The following is a 23,068-nucleotide window of genomic DNA, read 5'->3' as shown; positions in this document are numbered from 1 at the left end:
TTTTGCTGTGTTTTATATTAGGAATGGGAATGGTGACGGAGGTTATTGGCTTCTTTGTTGGTTGGTTAACAGTTTTGTTAATGATACTTGAAGTGATGTGACTCTGAATACTGGAGAAATTATGAAAATTATTTTTTTTTTGGCAGAAATAAATTATATTTTCAGATTGAAAGTTGGACGGCACAGTGGTTAGCACTGTCGTCTCACAGCAGGAAGGTCGCTTGTTTGAATCCTGGCTGGACCAGTTGGCATTTCTGTGTGGAGTTTGCATGTTCTCCTCGTGTTGGTGTGGCTTTCCCCCAACGTCCAAACACATGCGCTATAGGTGAATTGAGTAAACTATATTGGCCGTAGTGAATGAGTGTGCATTGGTGTTTCCCAGTACTGAGTTGCAGTTGGAAGAGCATCCGCTGTGTAAAACATATGCTGGATAAGTTGGCGGTTCATTCCGCTGTGGTGACCCCTGATAAATAAAGATCAAGCCGAAGGAAAATTAATGAATTAATAAATTTAATTATAAAAAAATTATTTTTTTAATATGACTATAATATTCAATTATGTTTATGATTCGTGTAGTCGTGTGACACTAAAAACAGGAGAAATTATCATGAAAATTCAGCCTTTCTTTGTGAAAATAAATCATGTTTAAATATGGAAAATGGTTATTTTAATTGTCAATAATATTCAATTGCACTCATTAATATAGTAGTCATGCAATTTCAGTCTGGAGAAATGATCATGAAAATTCAGCTTTTTGTGGTAAAAATATATTATATTTAAAGATAATTAAAAAATATAGATTGCGTTAGTTTAATTGGCAATATTATTCAATTCTATTAATGATTCTTGTAGTTGTGTAACACAAAAAAAAGGAGAAATGATCATGAAAATTCAGCTTTTCTTGGTGAAAATACATTAATTCGTTAATTATCCTTTGGCTTAGTCCCATTATTTATCAGCGGAATAAACCGCCAACTTATCCAGCATATGTTTTACTCAGCGGATGCCCTTCCAGCAGCCCAACACTGGAAAAATTGTGAAAATAAATTATATTTATATATCATATTTTATATGGAAACTGGTTCATTTTAACTGGCAATAATATTCAATTCCATTCATGATTATTGTAGTCATGTGACTTCAAAAACTGGAGAAATGATCATTAAAATTCAGCTTTTTGTGGTGAAAATATATAACATTTAAAGATATTTAAAAATATAAATTGTGTTATTTTAAAAGGCAATGATGTTCAATTAAGTTAATGATTCTTGTAGTTGTGTGACACTAAAAACTGAAGAAATGATCATGAACATCCAGCTTTTTGTAGTGAAAATAAAATATATTTTAATATAGAAAATGGTTATTTTGAATGGCAATGATATTCAGTTCCATTCATGTATCTTGTAGTCGTGTGATACTGAAGACTAGAGAAAGTATGACAAAAATGTAGCTTTTCATAGCAGAAAATTAATTATGATTTAACATAGAAAATGATTATTTTTATTGGCAATAATATTCAATTAATTTAATGATTCTTGCAGTTGCATTTCACTAAAAACTGGAAAAATTATCATGAAAATTCAGCTTTTCGTAGAGAAAATATATTATATTTAAATATATTTAAAAAATAAATTGTTATTTTAATTGGCAATACTTTTCAATTAAGTTAATGATTCTTGTAGTTGTGTGACACTAAAAACTAGAGAAATTATCATAAAAATCCAGATTTCGTGATGAAAATATATTATATTTAAAGATATTAAAAATATAAAAAGGGTATTTTAAAAGGCAATAATATTCCATTCTATTAATGATTGTTGTAGGAGAAATGATGATGAAAATGAAGGTCTTTATAGCAGAAATAAATTCTATTTTAAAATTCATTTAAAATGGAAAATATAGTGTAATACTGCAACTTGGCAATGTGGCAAGTATAATCTTGGCAAGTATATGTGAGCATGACATAAATAATAATAATGATAATAATAATAAGAGAAAGAAAAAGAATATTAAATGTATTTGTTTGTGTCTGTATGTGTATTACAGACTGGAAAGTAGTGTTTATGACAGGAAACATCAATATACAATTTTCAGTTTCTTTTTAACTAAATTTCTTCTCTTCACATTTTACAGTGATCATTTTACACTGTTTGTTATTTCTGTGTACTGCTTTCCTAAAACTTGGAATTTGCTATTTTTATATTAGACATTGATGTTGAAAGGAGTTCATAATTGGTCTGATTATGTTTCCAGTTCCTCAACTTGTCCATGAACTATTCTGTGACACTGAAGACTGGAGAAAATTCAGCTTTGCACCACAGCAATACATAATATTTTAAAATAGACCTTGGCTATTTAAATGAACAACAGTTGTTTTACAATTATCAACATTTTGCTGTGTGTTTAATAAATGCATGCAGCCATTTGTTATGCATAAGAGGTTCAAAACATTTTTACTAATCCTACCAACCGCAGACTTTTGAAACAGTAGTGTACATGACAGGAAACATCTTCAAGTGGTTTTGTTTTAACCAGAACTTGTTTCTTTTTACATGTTCACATGTTTCCATATGATGTGGTCTGTGTACACTTTTTTCATTTCCTGGAGCAAGAATTGTAATTTATATTGTAAGAGTGTGAATCTTAAAGGTCCTGTGAATTGCTTTGAAAATGTGTATTTTTATTTGATGTTTGACAAACTCAACCTAAACGCGAAGAGAGGGCGAAAACTTTCTGGAGAAAGTCTTATTTGTTTAATTTGGCTAGAATAAAAGAAGCATTTAATTTTTTTTAAATCATCTTAAGGTCACAATTATTAGACTCCTTAAGCAACAATTTATATTTTAATTGTCTACAGAACAAAGCATCTTTATACAATGACTTGCCTAATTACCCTAACTTGCCTAGTTAACCTTTTTAAGCCTTTAAATGTCACTTTAAGCTAGATACTGGTATCTTGAAAAATATCTAGTCAAATATTATGTACTGTCATCAGCGCAAAGATAAAAGTGTGTGTGTGTGTTGTCCTGCAGGGCTGGCTTTGTGAGCTGCTGCGCTGGAAAGAGGACCCATCCCCAGAGAACCGCACGCTCTGGGAGAACCTGTCCATGATCCGCCGCTTCCTCAGTTTGTCTCAAGTGGAGCGAGATGTCATTTACGAGCAGGAGAGCAATGGAGGACAGCAGCATCACGCAGACAGACCTCCTCACCTGATGCATGTGCCCACAGACCCTCTGCAGGTGCGATTTTTACAGCACTCTACACAATGCACACTACACTCCAGAAAATATCTGTTAATCAACACTTTCTGTATGCATTTACGGTATCTGAATTGCATTATGGTATGTTGATCTCTGCTCTGTCGACTTTTGATGTTGAAAATTCAACTCTACAGTTCAACAAAGTGGCTTTTATTGACATTTTAGTCGTTTTAAATAATGTATTAGAAATAATAAATAGAGAAATGTGTTTGTAAAATAACGGAAAACGTACTGGTGGTTTATTACAAGGTTTTTGCAGCATAATATACACCAACCCAGACAATATATCACTTTAAACTGTTAAAAATGTTAATAAAAGTCCCTTTTTCTAACTTTTCAAAGTTAAAAGTTGCTGGAAGAAAGATTAAGATCCCATAATGCAATTTAAAAACAGAAACAAATGGAGGAAAATAAAAACAGGAATCACAAAATACAGAAAAACGGTTAATTTACAAGTGTAGGCCACACATATACCAATAAATAAGCAGTTTAAAAGGTATGAAAAATGATGTGTGTAGTATTTTGAGTACACTCTTTTGACATACACACTCTAGGGACATCTGAGACTTCTTCAGGGGATAATAGTTCCTCTTTAAATAATCTTAGGTAACTTTTTTTTACTAAAATAATTTTGATTTAGATTTTTTTTCTTTCAAAATTGAGCAGCTCTACACTCTAATACCAGAGCGCTTTCAAATTCACAGCTCAAAACAACGAAGTGCGAATTCATAAGCTGCAGACCATTTGACTGTCCATTATTAAGTATAGACTTATAATTACATAGGACTATTTATAAAAATTGCATATTGAAAGTTTGAAGTCAGTAAGATTATTAAATGTTTTAAATTAAGCTTCTCCTGCTCACCAAGGCTGAATGTATTCTATCAAAAAATACTGTAGACCTTGTAAAATAGTGAAATGATATTGCACTATTAAAGAACAGTTAAAAGTATTTTAGCATTTAATTTAATAATTTATTGCAGTGATTTTAAAGATGAATTTTCAGCTTCATTACTCCAGTCCTCAGAGCTACATGATCCTTCATAAATCACTCTATTAATTATTATTATTAATATTATTATTATTATTATTATTATTTTTATTATTTGTATTATTATTTTTGTTGTTGTTGTTGTTGTTGTTGTTATTAATGGTACTAGTAATAAAAGCAATAGCTAATGATTTAATTTGAAAATACATACAATAAGTATTAAATAAATATTTAATAAATATTTAGCAAATCTTTTTTTTTTTTTTTTACCTTTAATAAATGCCGCCTTGATGAATTCTTAAAAAAAAACATGGGGAAAAAAAAAACTTTTGACCGGTAATGTATTTTGAAAGCTCCTAAGAGTTTTTGCTTATAGTTATTAAACCACGATACAACCACACTTCTCAAAATAGAAATCGTTGTTAATATTTTTCCTGTTGTTTCCAAGATTAAAGCCACAACCATTTACACAAATAGTGTACACATGCAGAAAATGCAGTAACCGCTTAAATGTAGTGTTTTAATTATGTACTCTTGGATTTTTGAGATGGAGACTAGAAAGCAGCTATTTGTATCGAATAAACAAACATTTTGCATGGTGGTCTTATAGCGTTTTTTGTTTTTGTTTGCAATATTCAAGTACAGCTTCACATTTAAATGATTTTGTCTTTAACCTAATAAGAATATGGCTATATAAATATAAAACATTGACTTTTTCCATGCCCTGCCCCCCTGAGGGGTACCCTGTGCCACCTTATTATACACTTAAGAAATTAATTTTGGTGCTTGTTCAAACTATTTATTTAGAATGAGCTGAAACAACAAAATTCTTGAGATTTTTTGGACAAATTAATTGTTTTATGTTCAATCCACTTACACATTTGTTATGTAAACTTAATCGATAACATGGGACAACATGAATGGATTGTGTGGAACCCTGCATTTTTACAATGCATGAAGTTATATAATATATTCATGTAATTCCGGACTAAAATCTGTACGTTTTGCTAACTTTCACTTGTTCACCGATTAATAGCCACTGCAAATTCTTGCTCTGATGAAATTCTGTCAGTGTGAGAAAATTTAATGTGTGACTAGGAACGGCATCAAACTAAAGTAAGCAACAAATCTGATGACACGATTAGCACAAACTACCTCAAACGAGTCGGGGTGGACAGAAGATCAAGAAGAGAAACTGATTAAGTTATAAAGTGAAAAGGAGAGCTTGTAGGACATGTCGCTGTATCGTGACAAGGATTAAAAAAGAAGCGGCTCGGATACAGTATCTCGTTCTGTACCGTGGGAATAGATGATCAGAATCAAATTCTGATATATTTTGTAGGACGTTTATTGACTTGTTTTATTTGATGATGCAAAACTTCATATGAATCTGCTTGTTTGTGTGTTTTTAAAACATTGTACAGCCTGACAACTGAGATCCTATGGTGTGACAGAGATACACAAAATAGTTAATAAACAAGTACACTTCATTGAACATGTACACATAGACATCACCTTTATACTGTAAAACTGCAGGTTAACTTTATTTATATATGTTTAACTGTTAAAAGCTATTAGTTACTATTTAGTTAAAGTTATTAGTAACTAATAAAATCATGGTGACCAATAATCTTAATCCTTTTTGATTTTCAGTGAAACGCAATAATATGCAGCTTCTTTGAAATAATAATTATTGTGAAAAGCGCTACAAATAAACTTGAATTGAAATGTAGGACAGTGTAAACAGTAATAAGAACTAGTATCAATCGTCTTTCTGTTAACTTTAAACATCTACGATCACTTTTATTCAGGCCTGGATTGGCTAATCGGGAGGACCGGGAGAATTCCCGGTGAGCCGGTCCGTTTTTTGGCCGCGAGGGCCGGTGTCCCTAGATGCTTGCACTCTCAGCAGTCGCACTTTTTTCATTTATTTATTTATTTGACCATAGTCTCACTCTTTTTATTCATTATTTTGCCGCAGCTCCGCGCTTTTTTTTCTCGCAGCCCCGTGAGCAGAATGCAGCCTGCAGGTTAATGATGAGGTAACTATTATTCGACCCCAAACAGCGGCACCTTAGAGAATATAAGAATTCGAATAATTAATATTAATGAATTTTACACCTCAATGAAAATCAGATGACTCACTACATTAATAAATCTGACATAAATTGATCAGAAACCTAGAAGGGGGAGAAAAAAATTAATAAAAAACTTTTTACGACAGCGCTATTGTGGTCCAGTGGTCAGCACGTTGCATTACCACAACGCAGGACCCGAGTTCGATCCTTACCTATCTAATTTAATTTATTTTTATTTTTTCATTTTTATTGTTAAGACATATAATACTGTTTGGGTTGTTGAACATTTCAACTTCTAAAGCAGCTGTTTTCTTGAAAAAGACGTGATCGTGTCATTAGAAACTGATTTGTAAATGATATTATTTTAATATAATCAGTCGTGAGCTAAGGTGGGCCGGTCTAAGGCTTGAAACTCCAGGGCTGAAAAGGAGTCCCACTCCGGCCCTGCTTTTATAATCAACATTTCTCTCTCTTAATACAATCCCATGCAAAGCATATTGGAAATTACAAATCTCCTAACCTGGTAGTTGGACCAACACAATTCCTTCATGTTGTCCCAACAGAAAACGCTTAAGTTAACTTAATGGTTTACAAATGTAAGTGGACTAACATAAAACAAATAAATTGGCCAAAGAAGTGTCAAGAATTGTGTTGTTTCAGCTCATTTTAAACCGGTAGTTTGACCAAGCAGCAGTGATGATGTTTTTGAGTGTGTTGATGCTTGAGTTTTGGAGGGAACATTGGATGGCAAACTGTGGGGATGTAATGATGTTAATCAATCCACATACTGTATTATAACATTTAAAATAAATACATGAAATTAATATTCTAAAAGCGACACTTTAATCTTAATGTTAATTATATTTTGATTACTGAAGTCCACGCAGACATACGCAGTGCTGAACAATGTGATTCACCAACACACACCATACACTGCCCAGCTACAGTGCGTCTGCTGGAAACGCTGGATGTATTAAAAAACCATATGGTAATGGCTCCTTTATTTTTTATTTTTACCATAAACATGCCTAATTAAGTCTGTGTTTTGATCATTTGAAGTTTGGAGGTTCTGCGCCGTGCTGCTGTGTAAGCAAAACAGTCATTAGCAACATCATTTGTCTGCATTTAGATATTAAGGACAGCTCGCTATTTTGATAAATTCATCGCCATTCCGAATCCATATTTAATCAGAAAAATCCCCCAAGTTCTTGCGCTTACAGCTGCGTATTTGATCAGATATTATTTTGTTTACTCGCAAGCATATGGTCATTCCAAGAAAATAGCGTGCGGGGAAGAAAAACATTTATTCGCTCCCATTTTCACCACTTAAGGCGATGAGATCCAGGCATGGCTGCTGAAGATTTGCAGATCAGACGTCTGCTCCAGCATTTACTCGCGGTGTACTAGGAGGCTGCATTTGTTAACGATTCTTAACAACATTGTTAGCATCAATAACAATGAACATATTGCATACAGCATTGTTCAGTGACATTTATTACATTTTTTTTTACCATTAGAAGTTTAGTTAAATAAGATTTATTGGAAAAAAAACATTTTGTTTTGTTTTGTGCATATATATATATATATATATATATATATATATATATATATATATATATATATATATATATATATATATATATATATATATATAGTTGAAGTCAGAATTATTAGCCCCCCAGAATTATTAGCGCCCTTGTTAATTTTTTTCACCCAATTTATGTTTAACAGTGAGATTTTAATTTTAAAATAGTTTTAATAACTTATCTCTAATAACTGATTTATTTTATCTTTGCCATGATGACAGTAAATAATATTTGACTAGATATTTTTCAAGACACTTCTATTTAGCTTAAAGTGACATTTAAAGGCTTAACTAGGTTAATTAGGTTAACTAGGCAGGTTAGGGTAATTTGGCAAGTTATTTTATATAAAATATAGCTTAAAGGTGCTAATATTTTTGTCATGTTTTAAAAAAAAAACTGCCTTTATTTTAGCTGAAATAAAACAAATAAGGCTTTCTTCAGAAGAAAAAATATTATCAGACATACTGTGAAAATTTCTTTGCTTTGTTAAACATCATTTGGGAAATAATTAAAAAAGAAAAAAAAATCAAAGGGGGGTTTAATAATTTTAACTTTAACTGTATATATATATATATATATATATATATATATATATATATATATATATATATATATATATATATATATATATATATATAAATATTCCCTTCAGTATATTTAGTATATATACACACTGTAAACGATTTCTTGTTAAATTAACAGTAAGTTACTGGCAACAATTATCCAGTAGCTGCTGTATTTCATAAAACAGTAACATTACTGTAATACTAATTACATTAGTATTACATTTACTGTAAAATTTAATACATCATTTTACTGTTGTTGATTTTTACTGTAACACTAATTACAGTAGTGGTGCACATACTGCAAAACTGAAAACAGTATTTTATTGTACATTTTTACCATGAAGAACTACGGTATTTTAACGTTACTTTCATTACTACTGTATAGTATTTTACAGTTATTAAATGTTGTTTTATTTTATTTAATAGTGCTACTTTATAATGGGTAAAAATTTTTCAAAAATTGCACAAGTGTTATTTTAACTGTTCAAGACGTACAAGAAATAAAGAAACTGAAACTTTAACTTCACAATAAAGGTTTATTGTGTAAACCATGCTAAAACAGTAGCAATAATTCAATATAACAGAGCAACAGAACACTAATAAACAATTGATCATTAAAGCCAGTCAACAATTAATGCATCAAAAATTATTACAATTTTAAAAACAGGTGAAAATACTGCTACAAGACAGGAAATGATGAAGGCCAAATGATGTGGAAAGGGACAGTGAAAAAGGGCAGCAGCATGATGATGATCCTGCAAAAATGACAAGCAAAATCAATCACTGAAGTAAAAACTAATCATCCCTCAAACCATTTAATTCATTCAGAAACGAAACACTGCACTGCTGTTTATATATATATATATATATATATATATATATATATATATATATATATATATATATATATATATATAAAACAGTTTTTTAATTGTTTTTGTTGGTGAAATACAGTTTGTTGTCAATTCACAATTACACTAACGTTAATGGGGAAAAGATCAGCGGGCATTGTTCTTGAAGATCGTTAGTCAGGTGTCCACACAGGTGTGTAAAAAATAAAGTCTCATCCTAACTTAATGTCTGACTCTGTATAGCTCGAATATCTGATTCCACACTACTAGTGCTTCCACGGATTTAAGAGGGGTAAACACAGTTCATTCTCACTTTAAGAGGCTACATATTTAAAATAAAATAAATAAAATAATCTAATTTAACGTGACTAATGTTAATAAAATACTTTTAGGCTTTTAACACGTATAAATCCACTTCTAACTTACAGACAATATTGCGTTAGAGAACATGAAAGCTGTGGGTGATTTTTTTTTTTAAAATGCTAATGATAAGTTACTGATATTTGGTTTGCATAAAACAAAGTAATCACTAAGCATTCATTTTTGGCAAAATCTGCAGAGAGGCTCAGCGACATAAGGAAATGTGTTAAAGTTGAATAGAGAACAGAGAACTAAAGAGCAGTCTAGCCTACTTCATGAAATGTTTGTGGTAATATTCTGCTGTAATTCGAATGACTGTATTTCAATATGCAGCAGTGATGGCATGTCAGCGAGACAAATATACATTTTATCGAGTTATTTCATACAATTTTTTTTATTTATTTTTTATACGAACACCTCTCCAGTGACATTTCCTCAAACTAAATCATCATAACGTTACTGTGCACAGCATCAGTAAAACGTTGAGAATAATTTAAATACTTAATTTTTTAAAACAGTCACTGCTGACTACAAACTAACATTAAAGCTTAGCTTACAGAAATCCTGTATGCATGACAATATAAAGATTTATTACTCACTGATGTCGAAGCACTTCCAGGTCATCAGAGATGTAGACAGGACAGAATATGTGCTATCAAATGAGCTCTGGTGCAGCCTTTGTTGGACATCCAGGTAGTATGTTCACCCACACTGTAAGAAACAAAAACAGAAACAATTTATTAAAATGTGAGGGATAGTAAACATGTTTGGTCTACAGAGAGAAGAAAATGTTTACTTTAAGCATTGATCCTAATGAATCTATTTCTAAACTACATTTAACCTTATCACGGAAACAGCATTTTTGAGCTTTTAGACCAGGGGCGCTCAACCTTGTTTGCTTTAAATTAGAATTAAAACAATAAATCTCTATGTCAAATAAAATACTTCAGATCTAAATAAAGCAGGTGTTTTTACCTAAAGGTTCCTTCCCTCCAGTTAGTTTGGCTGCAGATCCCTCCACATCTGTGCTTTATTCAGTTCTTGTCTTAAGAGTAACTGGTGTCGCATTCCAGGTCCATCACAATCTGAGCTAGAAGGACAATATGACAAAAGACAAGACACATATAAATAAAAGTCTCAGAATAAAATATTTAAAAGGAATAGTTTACTATTTTGCCACTATTTACTCCACGTGTTTTAAACTAGTTTGAATTTCTGTTAAAAACTAAAGCAGATATTTTGAAGAATGTTAGTAACCAGTAACTATTGACATCCATATTTGAACCAAATTTCTTTAAAAAATACGAGTTTGTGTTCAACGGAACAAAATAAATATATAACTATTTTGAAACAAGTGGAGGATGCCAAAGATGCTATTATTTTCATTTTGGGGTGAACTGTCCCTTCAATTCAAGTGTCAAGCAATAGTCATAAAAACTGATGTGTCGCTTGAGGAAAACTAAATCAAGTACCTTCTGTGAACAAGCAGAATCATTATGCCATTGTATTCAGTTATTCTCTTTTACATTTTCCCACTATAAAACGATAGCTTCAACATGCAATCCATGTTAAGACAAAAATGAATAGCATAAAATAACATATTGAACTAAACTTACAGTTTCCAGGCTGTTTGAAAAAAAAAAACACATACGCCCAGTAAAATTGCTAATAAACACAAAGACAACAGTTATAGAAAAATTGTTTGTCTAATATTTACTCAGCACTTGGTAGGCAAATAGCATAGCCGTGGCTGTTTTAACACCAGATTTTTTTATCTTAGGAACTCCTGGAAGAAGCAAAAGAGGTTGTACATGAAACTCCTCACAACAAATCTGTGAACAACTTGACATTTAAAAATCTAATCAAAATGAGGAAGACATCAACATTACCTTGATAAATCAAGTGAGGAGTGATTGGTAGCATCAGTTTTTCAACATCAATTACTGTAGCTGAAAAACAGATAAAAATAATAAGAGTAAAATAAGACTTAACATTAATTATTCTAAATCTATGGTACAACCATACCAATCTGTATGGGGTTAAAATACATTTGTACACAAATCATTCCCTGACCCCATCAATTTATCTTAGAATAGGATGGATATATATATATATATATATATATATATATATATATATATATATATATATATATATATATATATATATATATAGTGATAATGACTTTGGCTTACATCTGTGTACTCAGAACGTACACTCACCTCAGGTACACCTGAACACCAAAAATTAAATGTACAATTAATAACACACTATACATCAAGCTCATTAACATTATTGAGAAATAGACAATTAATATGTATTTTATTAATATTAACGTTAGCTTAAAATAATTCAACTGCATTTAATTTTCAGCTCCATTTAATAAAACAGTTAAGACTCATTTCATTATGAGTTTAGTTTAAATAACGTTAACTAACTTACAGTTGAAAAATTTTACCATGATGATAGCTTAGTCAAAATGACTATGTGAAGACCAGAGCTTACCTTAACGGTAAACGTTTAACTTTTCATGGTGACTTCGCCTTCATCTCAGTGTTGTGCTGAAATAGAGAATTCATTAATGCAGTTACAATAAGTTAAAGTTATGTTTTTTCAGGTAACTTAACGTATGGTCAAAAACTCACTCAAGATAAACTCACTGTATCTAATACCTCGCAAACACTACAATGACCGCTTGGCGTCTGTTATTTCTTGTTTAAAATACCATTTGTTAACGTATAGCGTGACATAACATAAGAACCTACAACTAATGTCACTTGGTTAATTCTTTTAAATTACACACACAATACACAGAAATACATACAAAACAATCCTTTAACGGACAGAATTTGACTTAAAACACTTACCGAGGATGAATTCGCTGGATGAAAGACGACAGGTGAATTTCTAATTAGGAAAGCCGTTGCCTGCATGTCGAGTCGTGTCCGTTCGGTTCTATGAATTGGCTCCTTAGTGAACAGTAAAGAATCGAATCCGCCTAAAACCGATTCCTTTTTGTATATGATTCATTACTATTTCGTTATACTGCTTGGCCACACGCATTTATACACTAATTATACACTAATTGCATATTGCTGAATGTGCTTGTGAATACGTGTGATCAAATAATTCCCGAGCAAACGGTTCAATTCGGTTCAATACGATTCAGAGCCGCTCGAGTGCTGAACCGAACCAGTGCAAACGTGATATTGATTACAATATAGTAACATTGTTTTTTATTCACCTTACCAGCGAAATTATTACATATATCTGTCCTTGACAATAACAATAAAGTTTGTTTGAAGTGTTTTGGAATTCATTTCACATCAACAAGCAAATGGTAATGGCGGATGAGAAAGCCCAGCTAATATTATAAATATTGCGTTTAATATGTCACGAAATGAAATTTTAACAGTGTTTCATGCGAGAATGTAGTTCTTACAAACTCAAATCTGTGGTTTATTTATAGATATCATGTGTAAATTTTAAGCGTGCTTTGCCGATAGCGGAGATTCTGACCTCCATGGTGTCCATCATCACTCATGTGTCCGGCGAAACGAGGTTATAATCGGCTAGACATGTGAGACTTGCCCCGGTCTTAGATGGCTCTATAATGAATGCGTTATGAAATTTAGTTTTAACCGTTTTTCATGCGGGAATGTAGTTGTTTTAAACTCAAGTCTGTGGTTTATTTATAGAGATGGTGCGTATTTGAAAATATTGTTTTGAAAATGCGGAGATGTGACCTCCATGGTGATGACGGGTGCCCTAACCTCATGAATCCGTCTAAAGCAGGCTGGTCATTCTGACATTTAAGCTGACTTTGGTTTCATGAATCAATTACTTTTGTTCCAGTTTACATTTTGGTTAAGCACGAAGTTATGTTGATTAAAAATGATTTAATATTTTCATGTTAAGCTTATAAAATTAAGGTGCAGTACACCCAAAAATGGAAAACCAGGGGACAGTTTTATGCACTGAACAGTTTGAAGAAACTGGTTAGTTTATTTTTCTTTACAAAATACTTTGTCAAAAAATAAAATAAACATAATAATAATAATATAAAGTGTGTGTAGAGTTTTTCATGGTCATTTGCAGTACTGTATTTAGATGCACAGTAACTGATTTTTCCCCAAAATTCATTGTAAAATCTGCAGTAGCATACTGTTAATCATGTTCACAGTATGGAAATGTTGAGAATACATTATCATGCTGTGAAAACAGCAATATATACAGTAACACACTGTGCACAGCTTATACAGTAAACAACTGTTGAGAAATGCAGTATAATACCGTGAAAACAACAGAAATCGTTTACAGTGCACTGTGTCTCAAAAACAATCCAAGCAATATTAAATCTGTCAAAATTTTGTCAAAATACCTCCAACTTCAATTATATTTTGTAATTAGATAGCAAATAGATGAAATTATATGATATGTTTATGTTTTCCACCTTAGCTGATTTATATCACCACATTACCTTCTTCTTGTGCGTCTTCTTGGCTCAGTACCATGTCTTGGACAGTGGTGTTATTTTCAACAGTACGGGCAGTGTGTGGACAACCACTCCCTGCCACACTGATCCAGTGTGATTAATTTATTCGCCAACAAGTAATCCAATCCACCTTTTGTCCAGTTTTTTAATCGGAAATTCAGAAAGAAAACGTGAAGCACTGCAACCTTTCAGTTCTTGTAAACCTTTGATCAAACTTTTCTCTTCATTCGAAAACACCATTTTATTTAAGCAGTTAAAAATAAATACGTCATTTACGAAAGTAAATAAAATAATTATTCTAATGCACACATTACGCTGTTATTCCTGTATAAAATTTAGTCATTCTTATTCCTGTAGTACGATAAGCAGTCTTATTTTTGTATATTATTGCTTGTTTGTTTTTTTAAACACGGTTTACAACTATAGAGTATAAAACAGTATATTTCAGAGTTTAAAAATGCACTTTGTTGACAGCTAAAAAAAGCAAAACACAGAAAAATTTTTTTACATGTAGTATTTTTTTTAGTTTTAAAAGAATTTATTGGTCATAAACATATGAGTATAAAATATTAAAACTTATTAAAACTCTATGTATATATGTGATAGTACATATATGCTCTTTTATTTTTACCTAGAGTTTTAACAAGTTTTAAGATTGTATACTTATGTGTTTTATAAAAATTGCTTATTTATGTGAGGGGTTATAACAATTTAAACACTGGGAAAATTATATATATATATATACTTTACTTTTAGTTATTAAGATAAACTGAAAGCTGAACATTGTTTATTTATTATATTTTTTAAACAATATTTGTTTATACATATATACAGATTTAAAGTATATTTCAGAATCGATCAAATGTACTTCATGTGACTCGTTAAAAAAATAATAAAGAGTATTTTTTCAGGTTTTGTTATTATATTTATCTGTAAAATCAGTGGACCAAATTATTTCTCCTTATTAATAAAGTATTAAGTTGTCGCCGCATCAACACATGCACTCCGGTGCTCACGGCGACCCAAGTTCGATTCCACTTCGTGGTGCTATGCCGATACTTCCTCCCTCTCTGCTCCCCATGCTTTCCTGTCAATTCTCTTTACTTTATTATCCAATAAAGGTGAAAACCCTGAAAAAATAATTATATAAAAAATAAATAAATTAAGTAGTAAGCTGAACAAGATATTTACTTAATTTTAAAACCAAGTAGTATCCATTAACATGTTAATAAACACTGTAAAAACAACCATTTAGCAACCAACCCCCTAGATTTATAGCAGAATATTCTAGCACTATATTCATTCATTCATTTTCCTTCAGCTTAGTCTCTATTTCAAAGCACACCACAGCGGAATGAACCACCAACTATTCCGGCATATGTTTTATGCAGCAGATGTCCTTCCAGCCACTTCCCATTACTGGGAAACACCCATACACACTCATTTACACACACACTCATACACTATGGCCAATTTAGTTATCAATTTACCTATAGTGCATGTGGTTAAAACCGGAACACCCGGAGGAAACCCACAACAACACAAGGAGAACATGCAAACTCTACACAGAAATGCAACTAGCCCAGCCAGGACTTGAACCAGCAACCTTCTTGCAGTAAGGCGACAATGCTAATCACTGAGCCACCGTGCTGTCCTCTAGCGCTCTATATATACATTTAATATATAAACCTCAAAATATACTTGTTGTCGATTGTTGACAGTGCAGAAATCTTTCTGCATAACAAGCTTATGTACTCTTTCTTATTGCCTATTGTACTCCAATATCATTGATAAGTTATCAGTACACTTGTGTATGTGCAAAAGTGTTATCAAGCACTCCTGACCCTCTTGGGAATGTCCCAGGAAAAGCCGTCTGTATGGGGTATGGAAAGCAGCAGCTGCCGGCCACAATGACCCAAACAATGGTGCATTTCAGAGTAAATGTGTCATATGTTTACAGCAGTGTGAACATCTCTCGCTGTACCCACACGATGCCATCTCCACACACATTGAGTCTGTATTTACAGTGTTTAGCGACTGCATTTGAATAGGGGCTTGATAAGCAATCAGCAGACTGGTGCTTTTTATGCGGATATTCTGATGAAAGAGTTTGCATTCGTGTTAACAGCCGAACATCAACTGCAGGTAAAGCCGTAAAATACTCACATCTGATTGCTGGAGATGCAGGCATGACCAAAAAAAAAGTATATTAAAATAGAAGTCATTTTATTTGCACAGTTATGATGATGATGTGGAACTATATGGTTATTTTTACTAGGAATTCAACAAAACATGTACTTTTTATGACTTTGCATCCCTTATTTAGTTTGTTGGTTTGCAATTGTCATAATTGATTGTCCTAATTATTTACTAAATAATATGCAGTTCAACATTTAGGATTGAAATACTGAGTGCAAACATGTGAAATGAATAACATTTAAACATTCTAAAATGCATTTGGGTCTGTGATAAAATATTTAAATTTAATTTATTTTAATTTCCTTTTATTTTATTTGACTCAGATCAGTTAATAAAATGGTTCCTATAAAGTTAATCTTCTATTAGGTTATAAATAAAATATATTACTAAAAAAATATATATTAAACACTTAATGTAGCCGGTACTGTTACTATAAAATCTAACAATGTAACGTTATGGCTCTTGTACATATATGTTTCTTCATCCAAACTGATAATAAAGGTGAAACTCCAAAAAAAATAATTATCAAAAAATAATAATAATATTAACAATAATAAATTAAGTAGTAAGCTGAACAAGATTTTTACTTCGTTTTAAAAACAAGTTGTATTCATTATCATGTTAATAAGCACTGTAAAAGCAGCCATTTAGCAACCAACCCCCTAGATTTATAGCAGAATATTCTTGCACTATATTCATTCATTCATTTTCCTTCAGCTTAGTCTCTATTTCAGAGGACGCCACAGCGGAATGAACCGTTAACTATTCCAGCATATGTTTTATGCAGCAGATGTCCTTTCAGCCCCTTCCCATTACTGGGAAACACCCATACACACTCATTTACACACTCATTTACACACACACTCATACACTATGGCCAATTTAGTGCTAAAATATATTACAAAATAAATATATTAAACACTTAATGTAGCTGGTACTGTTACTATAAAATCTAACTTTGTACAGTCATGGCACTGGTGGCATTTTACATATATGTGCTTTACTCAAAACTGATTATTGTTCTAAACCTGTTTGAGTTTCTTTATTCTGTTAAACATGAAAGTTGATATTTTGATATTTCACTTTATGCAGATTGACTTGCATTTTATGTTTGTGGCCCTGTAAATATTGTACATGTTTGCTGTATTGTGTTTTATTCTTGATTGTTTTTATTTTTTATTTTTTAATGTAAAGCCTAACCAGGGACGAGGGCTGCCAATTAGCTTTATGCTATATGCCCTATGTATTTATTTTAAAATAAAAACCTATGTTAAATATGTATGTCCTATGTTAAATATTGCCCAAATTATGTTTAACAGAAAAAAGGACTTTTCACAGTATGTCTGATAATATTTTTCTCTTCTGGAGAATTTCTGCTAGAATAAAAGCAGTTTTTAATTTTTTAAAAAACATTTTAAGGTCAAAATTATAACCCCTTTTAAGTTGTTTTTTTATATAGTCTACAGAACAAACCATCATAATGCTTTAAGTTGCCTAATTACACTAACCTGCCTAGTTAACCTAGTTAAGCCTTTAAATGTCACTTTAAGCTGCAAAGAAATATCTTGAAAAATATCTATGAATTATTTTTTGCTGTCATCATGACAAAGATAAACTAAATCAGTTATTATAAATGAGTCATTAAAACTATTATGGTTAGAAATGTGCTGGAAAAAATTCTTCTCTCCGTTAGACAGAAATTAGGGAAAAAATAAACAGGAGGGCGAATAATTCAGGGGGGCTAATAATTCTGATTGCAACTGTATATAAAAAAAAGTTAATAAAATGAAATAAACACTTAAGACATATCCAGAAAAGCTAAATAAAATAGCAAAGCTAACATAATTCATAAATTTAAAAAAAAATTTTAAACCTATAAAACGTTGACATTGTTTTAAACATGCAAGTTTTTAACAATCAGATTTTTCTCCCAGACTTATCAATATTGATTCTATTTTATTGTATTTTAAGCCTAATAATAGACTAAAATATGGCTAAATATGGCTAAAACTTGGCATTGCTATAAAAATGTAAGATTTTACCATAACATTTTTTGACAAGCACCCGTTATAATCTTCTCTCCTTTTCCCAGACTCATCAACAGCCAGTTTTTGTAACCAGTAAACTTTTCGAAAATATTTTAACCTATAAACGTATTTAACCACTGTCGCCTCATAGCAAGGTCATTGGTCGCTGCGTAAAGCATATGCCAGAGTAGTTGGTGATTCATTCTGCTGTGGCGAACCCTGATATTCAGGGTGTAAGCCGAAGGAAAATGAATGAATTTACGTATTTAACACGTACCCTGTATATTTTTTCTCTCCTCCTCCCAGACTCATCAACAGGCTCCCTCTCAGCTCCAGGTTCCTCTGCCCCTTCCTCACCCATCCCAGCCTCTCCTATCCCAGCAGCCGCTTCAACCCCTCCAGCAGCAGCATCAGCAGCAGACAGAGCCTCGTCTCCCCCCTCGACAACCCACCACCGCCTCCCCCGCCGAAACAGAGGACGAAACCCGCTGCAAGAGCCGCCAGCCCAACCGCATCTCCATGGAGGCCCTGGGGATCCTGCAGAGCTTTATCCAGGACGTGGGTCTGTATCCGGACGAGGAGGCCATACACACGCTCTCGGCACAGCTGGACCTGCCCAAACACACCATCATCAAATTCTTCCAGAACCAGCGCTTCTATATAAACCACGCCAGCAAACTTAAAGAGTCCCCCATCGGCTTTCCAAACAACAACAACAACAACAAGGACGAAGGTCTGACGGATTTTAAGGAGGCCGAGCTGATGACCGAGCTGGAAGAAAGCGTGCAGACCAACAACACCATGTTCTCCATTAAAATGGAAGAGCATCTGGCACCCGAGACGCACGTTCAGATTGAGCAGGAGGCTAAAGAGTAACTGGAAAACTCTCGATTATATTCTCTCTTCTTTCTTTCACTCTTGTCTGTGTTTGCATTGAGTGGAAACTGACTTTTTACACAAGACTGAATCAGATGATGATTAACTTTCACTTTTTTTGTAAAGCGTGGATACTTCACTGTAAAGACTCGTGCATCATTTCAATAATCTGCACAATTAAAAGAAAATGTATAAAAAACACACACAAAAAAAGGAATATTTAAAGGAATAGTTCATTATTGGCTGGAAATTTTTGTCGAAAGTGTTATTTGAAAACCCTGATTTGTTTGGTGTGATCAAAATAGCATAAAAATAGCCATTTATTAGTACTTCTTCCACATTAATATAACAGTATGATCATTTTTGATAAAACTATCGTCTCTAAAGCGTCTTTCGGATGAGACATAAATCGAGGTCCTGACTCTGTGTGGTCATTAAAAATGGCACTTGTCGTAAAGAGTAGGTAACTCTGGTGTTTGGCCAAATTCCCTCCTTTAGTGTGGAGTCAATCTAGGGCAATATATACTTGCAAAATAAAATAAAGTTTTGCAAACAAAAAATAAAAATTGGCCATATAAATAAATGCAAATCTCCAAAAATCGCAAAGCGAAATTTTTTTTTTAATTAATTTAATAAAAGAACTACAAATAAAATTTAAGCAGTGCAAAAAAAAAAAAAAAAATATTTGCAATTTAATTAATCGCTTTTCGCCTTGATTTAACAAGGGGGCGGAGTCAAGGGAACTTGGGTGTTTATAGGCCCGGACCTGCCTCCATTTAAGCGACGTCATCACCTGGAGATACAGTGTCACTGAGGAGGTCTTACAGCCCAGTAGATTTGGGCCTGCCATAATCGCCAAGATCCCTTGACTCCGCCTCCCTCTCAAATCAGGGCCAGAAAATGAAATGTGCCAGAAACGTGAAATGCAAAGTGAAAACAGCATCGCAAACTGGACAGGACTGGACAGGTTTTGTAAAGGCATTCCTATAAAAATGTTCTTCAAATATATATATATATATATATATATATATATATATATATATATATATATATATATATATATATATATAGTTTTTTTGTTGTAAGTATTTTAGTTTTGTTTTTTTGCACTGCTTGATTTTTATTTGCAGCTCTTGTTTTGTTCTTGTTTTGTTTCTCAAAACTTAATTTTTCCTTTGTAGTTATTTATTTTTTTAGCAAAAATTAATTTTTATTTCTCAAAACATAATTTTCGCATTGCGATTTCTGGAGATTTGCATTTATTTATCTTTTATTTTTTTGCTCAATACTTTATTTTTTGTTTGCAAAAGTTTCTTTTATTTTGCAAGTATATAAGGCACTAGATTGACTCTATCCATAAGCCCTTACCCATCAGGGTCTCCCAATCATCTCCTTCCACCGAACTGGCTCTATCCCCTATAGCTGGTGTGTGGTGAGCGCACTGGCGCTGTTGTCCTGTAGCATCCAAGTGGATGCTGCACACTAGTGAGAGACCTCTCATGATTGTGAAGCACTATGGGTGTATGGCCATATACAAGTACACATTACATCACGTTACAATCTAAATTATATATTTTATTAATTAATCCAATAGATTTGCCATAAACTACAATTAAAAATAAATGTCATCAATAAATATCTCTCGTTTTATTTTTTATCTATTTTATTCATTCGTTTTCTTTTTGAATTAGTCCATTTATTAATCAGGGGGTCGCCACAGCGAACAATAAACAACCAACAGCTAATGTTTTACATAGCGAATGCCCTTCCAGCTGCAACCCATCACTGGGAAACATCCATACACATTTATACACTACGGCCAATTCAGTTCAACCAGTTCATCTGTACCACATGTATTTGGTCTTGTGGGGGAAACCGGAGCACCCAGAGGAAACCCACGTGAACACTGGGTTTATTATTATTATTATTTTATTTTATTTTTAAAAACTAATGGACTTGCCATAAATACATATTAAACAATAACTATATTTTCATGTATTCATTTATTTTAGTTTAACTGTAATTTTATTTTACTCTTATATTAAACACCTTCTAAATCTATTTAGCTCTCTCTCTCTCTCTCTGGTATTGTTTTATTTAATTTTATTTAATGCTATTTTATACATAAGGGATCTGCCCTAAATATAATAAATCATTTGTAATCTATACATTTAACTTTTTTTGTGTTAGGACACACCAACACGAGGAAAAAACTCCACACAGAAATGCCAACAGACCCAGCCTGGGTTCAAACCAGCAACCTTCTTGCTGTGAGGCAATCGTGCTACCTACTATACAACTGTGATGCCACATTACTGTCATATGAAACATAAATTTAACTTAAAAATACAACTTTTCATCCATTCATCTTACTTACTGTATTCAAATTTACACCTAATAGACTCAATAGATCAAATTATATTCATGTTAAATTGACATTCCTGCAAAAAACTTCAAAATAAAAGACTAAATTTGAATATCAAATTTAATAAATACTTTTATATCATGTTAAAAGTATAATTCAGACAGTTTTTCCCCCCTAGCTTTAATTCTCTTCAATCATCCAGCAAATAATGACCACATTTTGTAGTCTGATGGGTTTAAAATGACAACATTCAGACAGGTTTTCCCAATGGCATGAACTATTCCTTTAAGTCAACAGTATGTTGCTGTGGATATTTGCCGACTGCACTCGTTGTCTGTTGTTTTTACACTGATTTTGAGCTACTGATTTAAAAGAAAGGAAAAAAAAAAGGAGTCAATGGAGTTTGATAGACTTTGATGTTTACGTATGTGATGTTAACTGGATTTTTACAACTAAAAAGGAAAAGGAAAAAAAAAATATGCATGAATTTGGAGAAGAGGGGTAGACAAAGGCCTTAATGATGAGGTACTGAGTCGAGCACTGCTGGCTAATGAGTTATTCTCTTGGAAATAAAACGATCGCTCAGTCTCTGGATCCCTCTGACCTGCAGGGAAACCGGGGAAAGTCTTATGATTTAGTTTGAAGAAATATACATATATAAATATATATATATATATAAATATAGACATATATTAACTGTAAAATAAAAAAAATATACAGTCTTAAAGAAACTATGCCAACAAATGCCTTGTACTATATGGCACTGCCGATGTTAGATTATTTTGCAAAACTTTGGTCACTGTAAAATCCTGAATTTCCACAAATGTTTCAAATGTGAATCACAACCTTCGTTCGTGTCCCGCATTATTTATTTTCCGCGTTTTAATGTAATTACGTTCTTTCCCCCGGAGAATCTCCGGTCACTTTTTTGAGTTTTGCTCATCTTTATTTCTATTTATAAATGTGATTTCGATGGGCAGTAAAATCAGAAGTGTCTTAACGTTTTAAATGGAGAAATGTGCTTTAAAAAGTTGCCTAAAAAAGAAAAAGAAAAAGTGCTGTATGTCAAGCAACTCATGCTACGAGCTTCACGATTAATGTTGTATGCAATTTTTACTATCATGCAAATAAGCTTAGGTAAACGACTAACCTATAGACCACTTTAGAGAGAGAGAGAGAAAAAAAAACAAAAAACATATGCAATTTGTGTGAAAATCGATGTTTGCAATGTGTCTTCCTTTTGGTTATCGATCCAATTCAAAGCTATTCCTTGTATAAATATGATGTATAAAAAAGTGGTTCTTTTTTTATGAGTTTATTGCAATGAGAACACCAGTTATTTTGTTACGACTGACTGTTTTATAAGTGTTTCTCCGTTTCTTTATGCAGATGTTCTAACTAGGAGTGGTTGCTG

At 32.3% G+C, this 23,068-nt stretch overlaps 1 protein-coding gene and 1 long non-coding RNA gene across 36 annotated transcripts in view; one reads left to right on the top strand and one right to left on the bottom strand.

The window, feature by feature from the left end:
• Positions 1–19,886, top strand: part of satb1b (SATB homeobox 1b) — a 209,358-nt gene extending 189,472 nt beyond the window's left edge. For 31 of the 33 annotated variants that reach the window (XM_073925260.1, XM_073925250.1, XM_073925254.1 and 28 more), the window contains 2 exons: positions 3,033–3,239; positions 18,720–19,832. In XM_073925260.1, coding sequence (XP_073781361.1) covers positions 3,033–3,239; positions 18,720–19,289 — 777 coding nt within the window. In that variant the 3' untranslated portion in view covers positions 19,290–19,832. Of the gene's footprint in view, positions 1–3,032; positions 3,240–18,478; positions 18,563–18,719 lie in introns of those variants that run through there. The other 2 variants (NM_001423200.1, XM_073925262.1) reach the window with 2 other exon arrangements.
• LOC137487987 (uncharacterized) lies at positions 9,001–13,394 on the bottom strand. Of its 3 annotated transcripts, none has more exons than XR_012392556.1 (6): positions 12,560–13,394; positions 12,198–12,253; positions 11,582–11,641; positions 10,668–10,782; positions 10,292–10,403; positions 9,001–9,236 (listed from the first exon to the last, which is right to left on the bottom strand). It is a non-coding gene; the product is annotated as an uncharacterized lncRNA (long non-coding RNA). The 3 variants fall into 3 exon arrangements; XR_012392557.1 differs by having other exon boundaries at positions 10,668–11,478; positions 12,560–12,641; XR_012392558.1 differs by lacking the exon at positions 12,560–13,394 and adding an exon at positions 11,888–11,925 and having other exon boundaries at positions 12,198–12,266.
• Positions 19,887–23,068: the final 3,182 nt, after the last annotated feature.

This window comes from Danio rerio, chromosome 16 (genome assembly GCF_049306965.1).
Source record: "Danio rerio strain Tuebingen ecotype United States chromosome 16, GRCz12tu, whole genome shotgun sequence".
NCBI lineage: Eukaryota > Metazoa > Chordata > Actinopteri > Cypriniformes > Danionidae > Danio > Danio rerio.
This window is presented reverse-complemented; position numbering and strand designations above follow the sequence as displayed.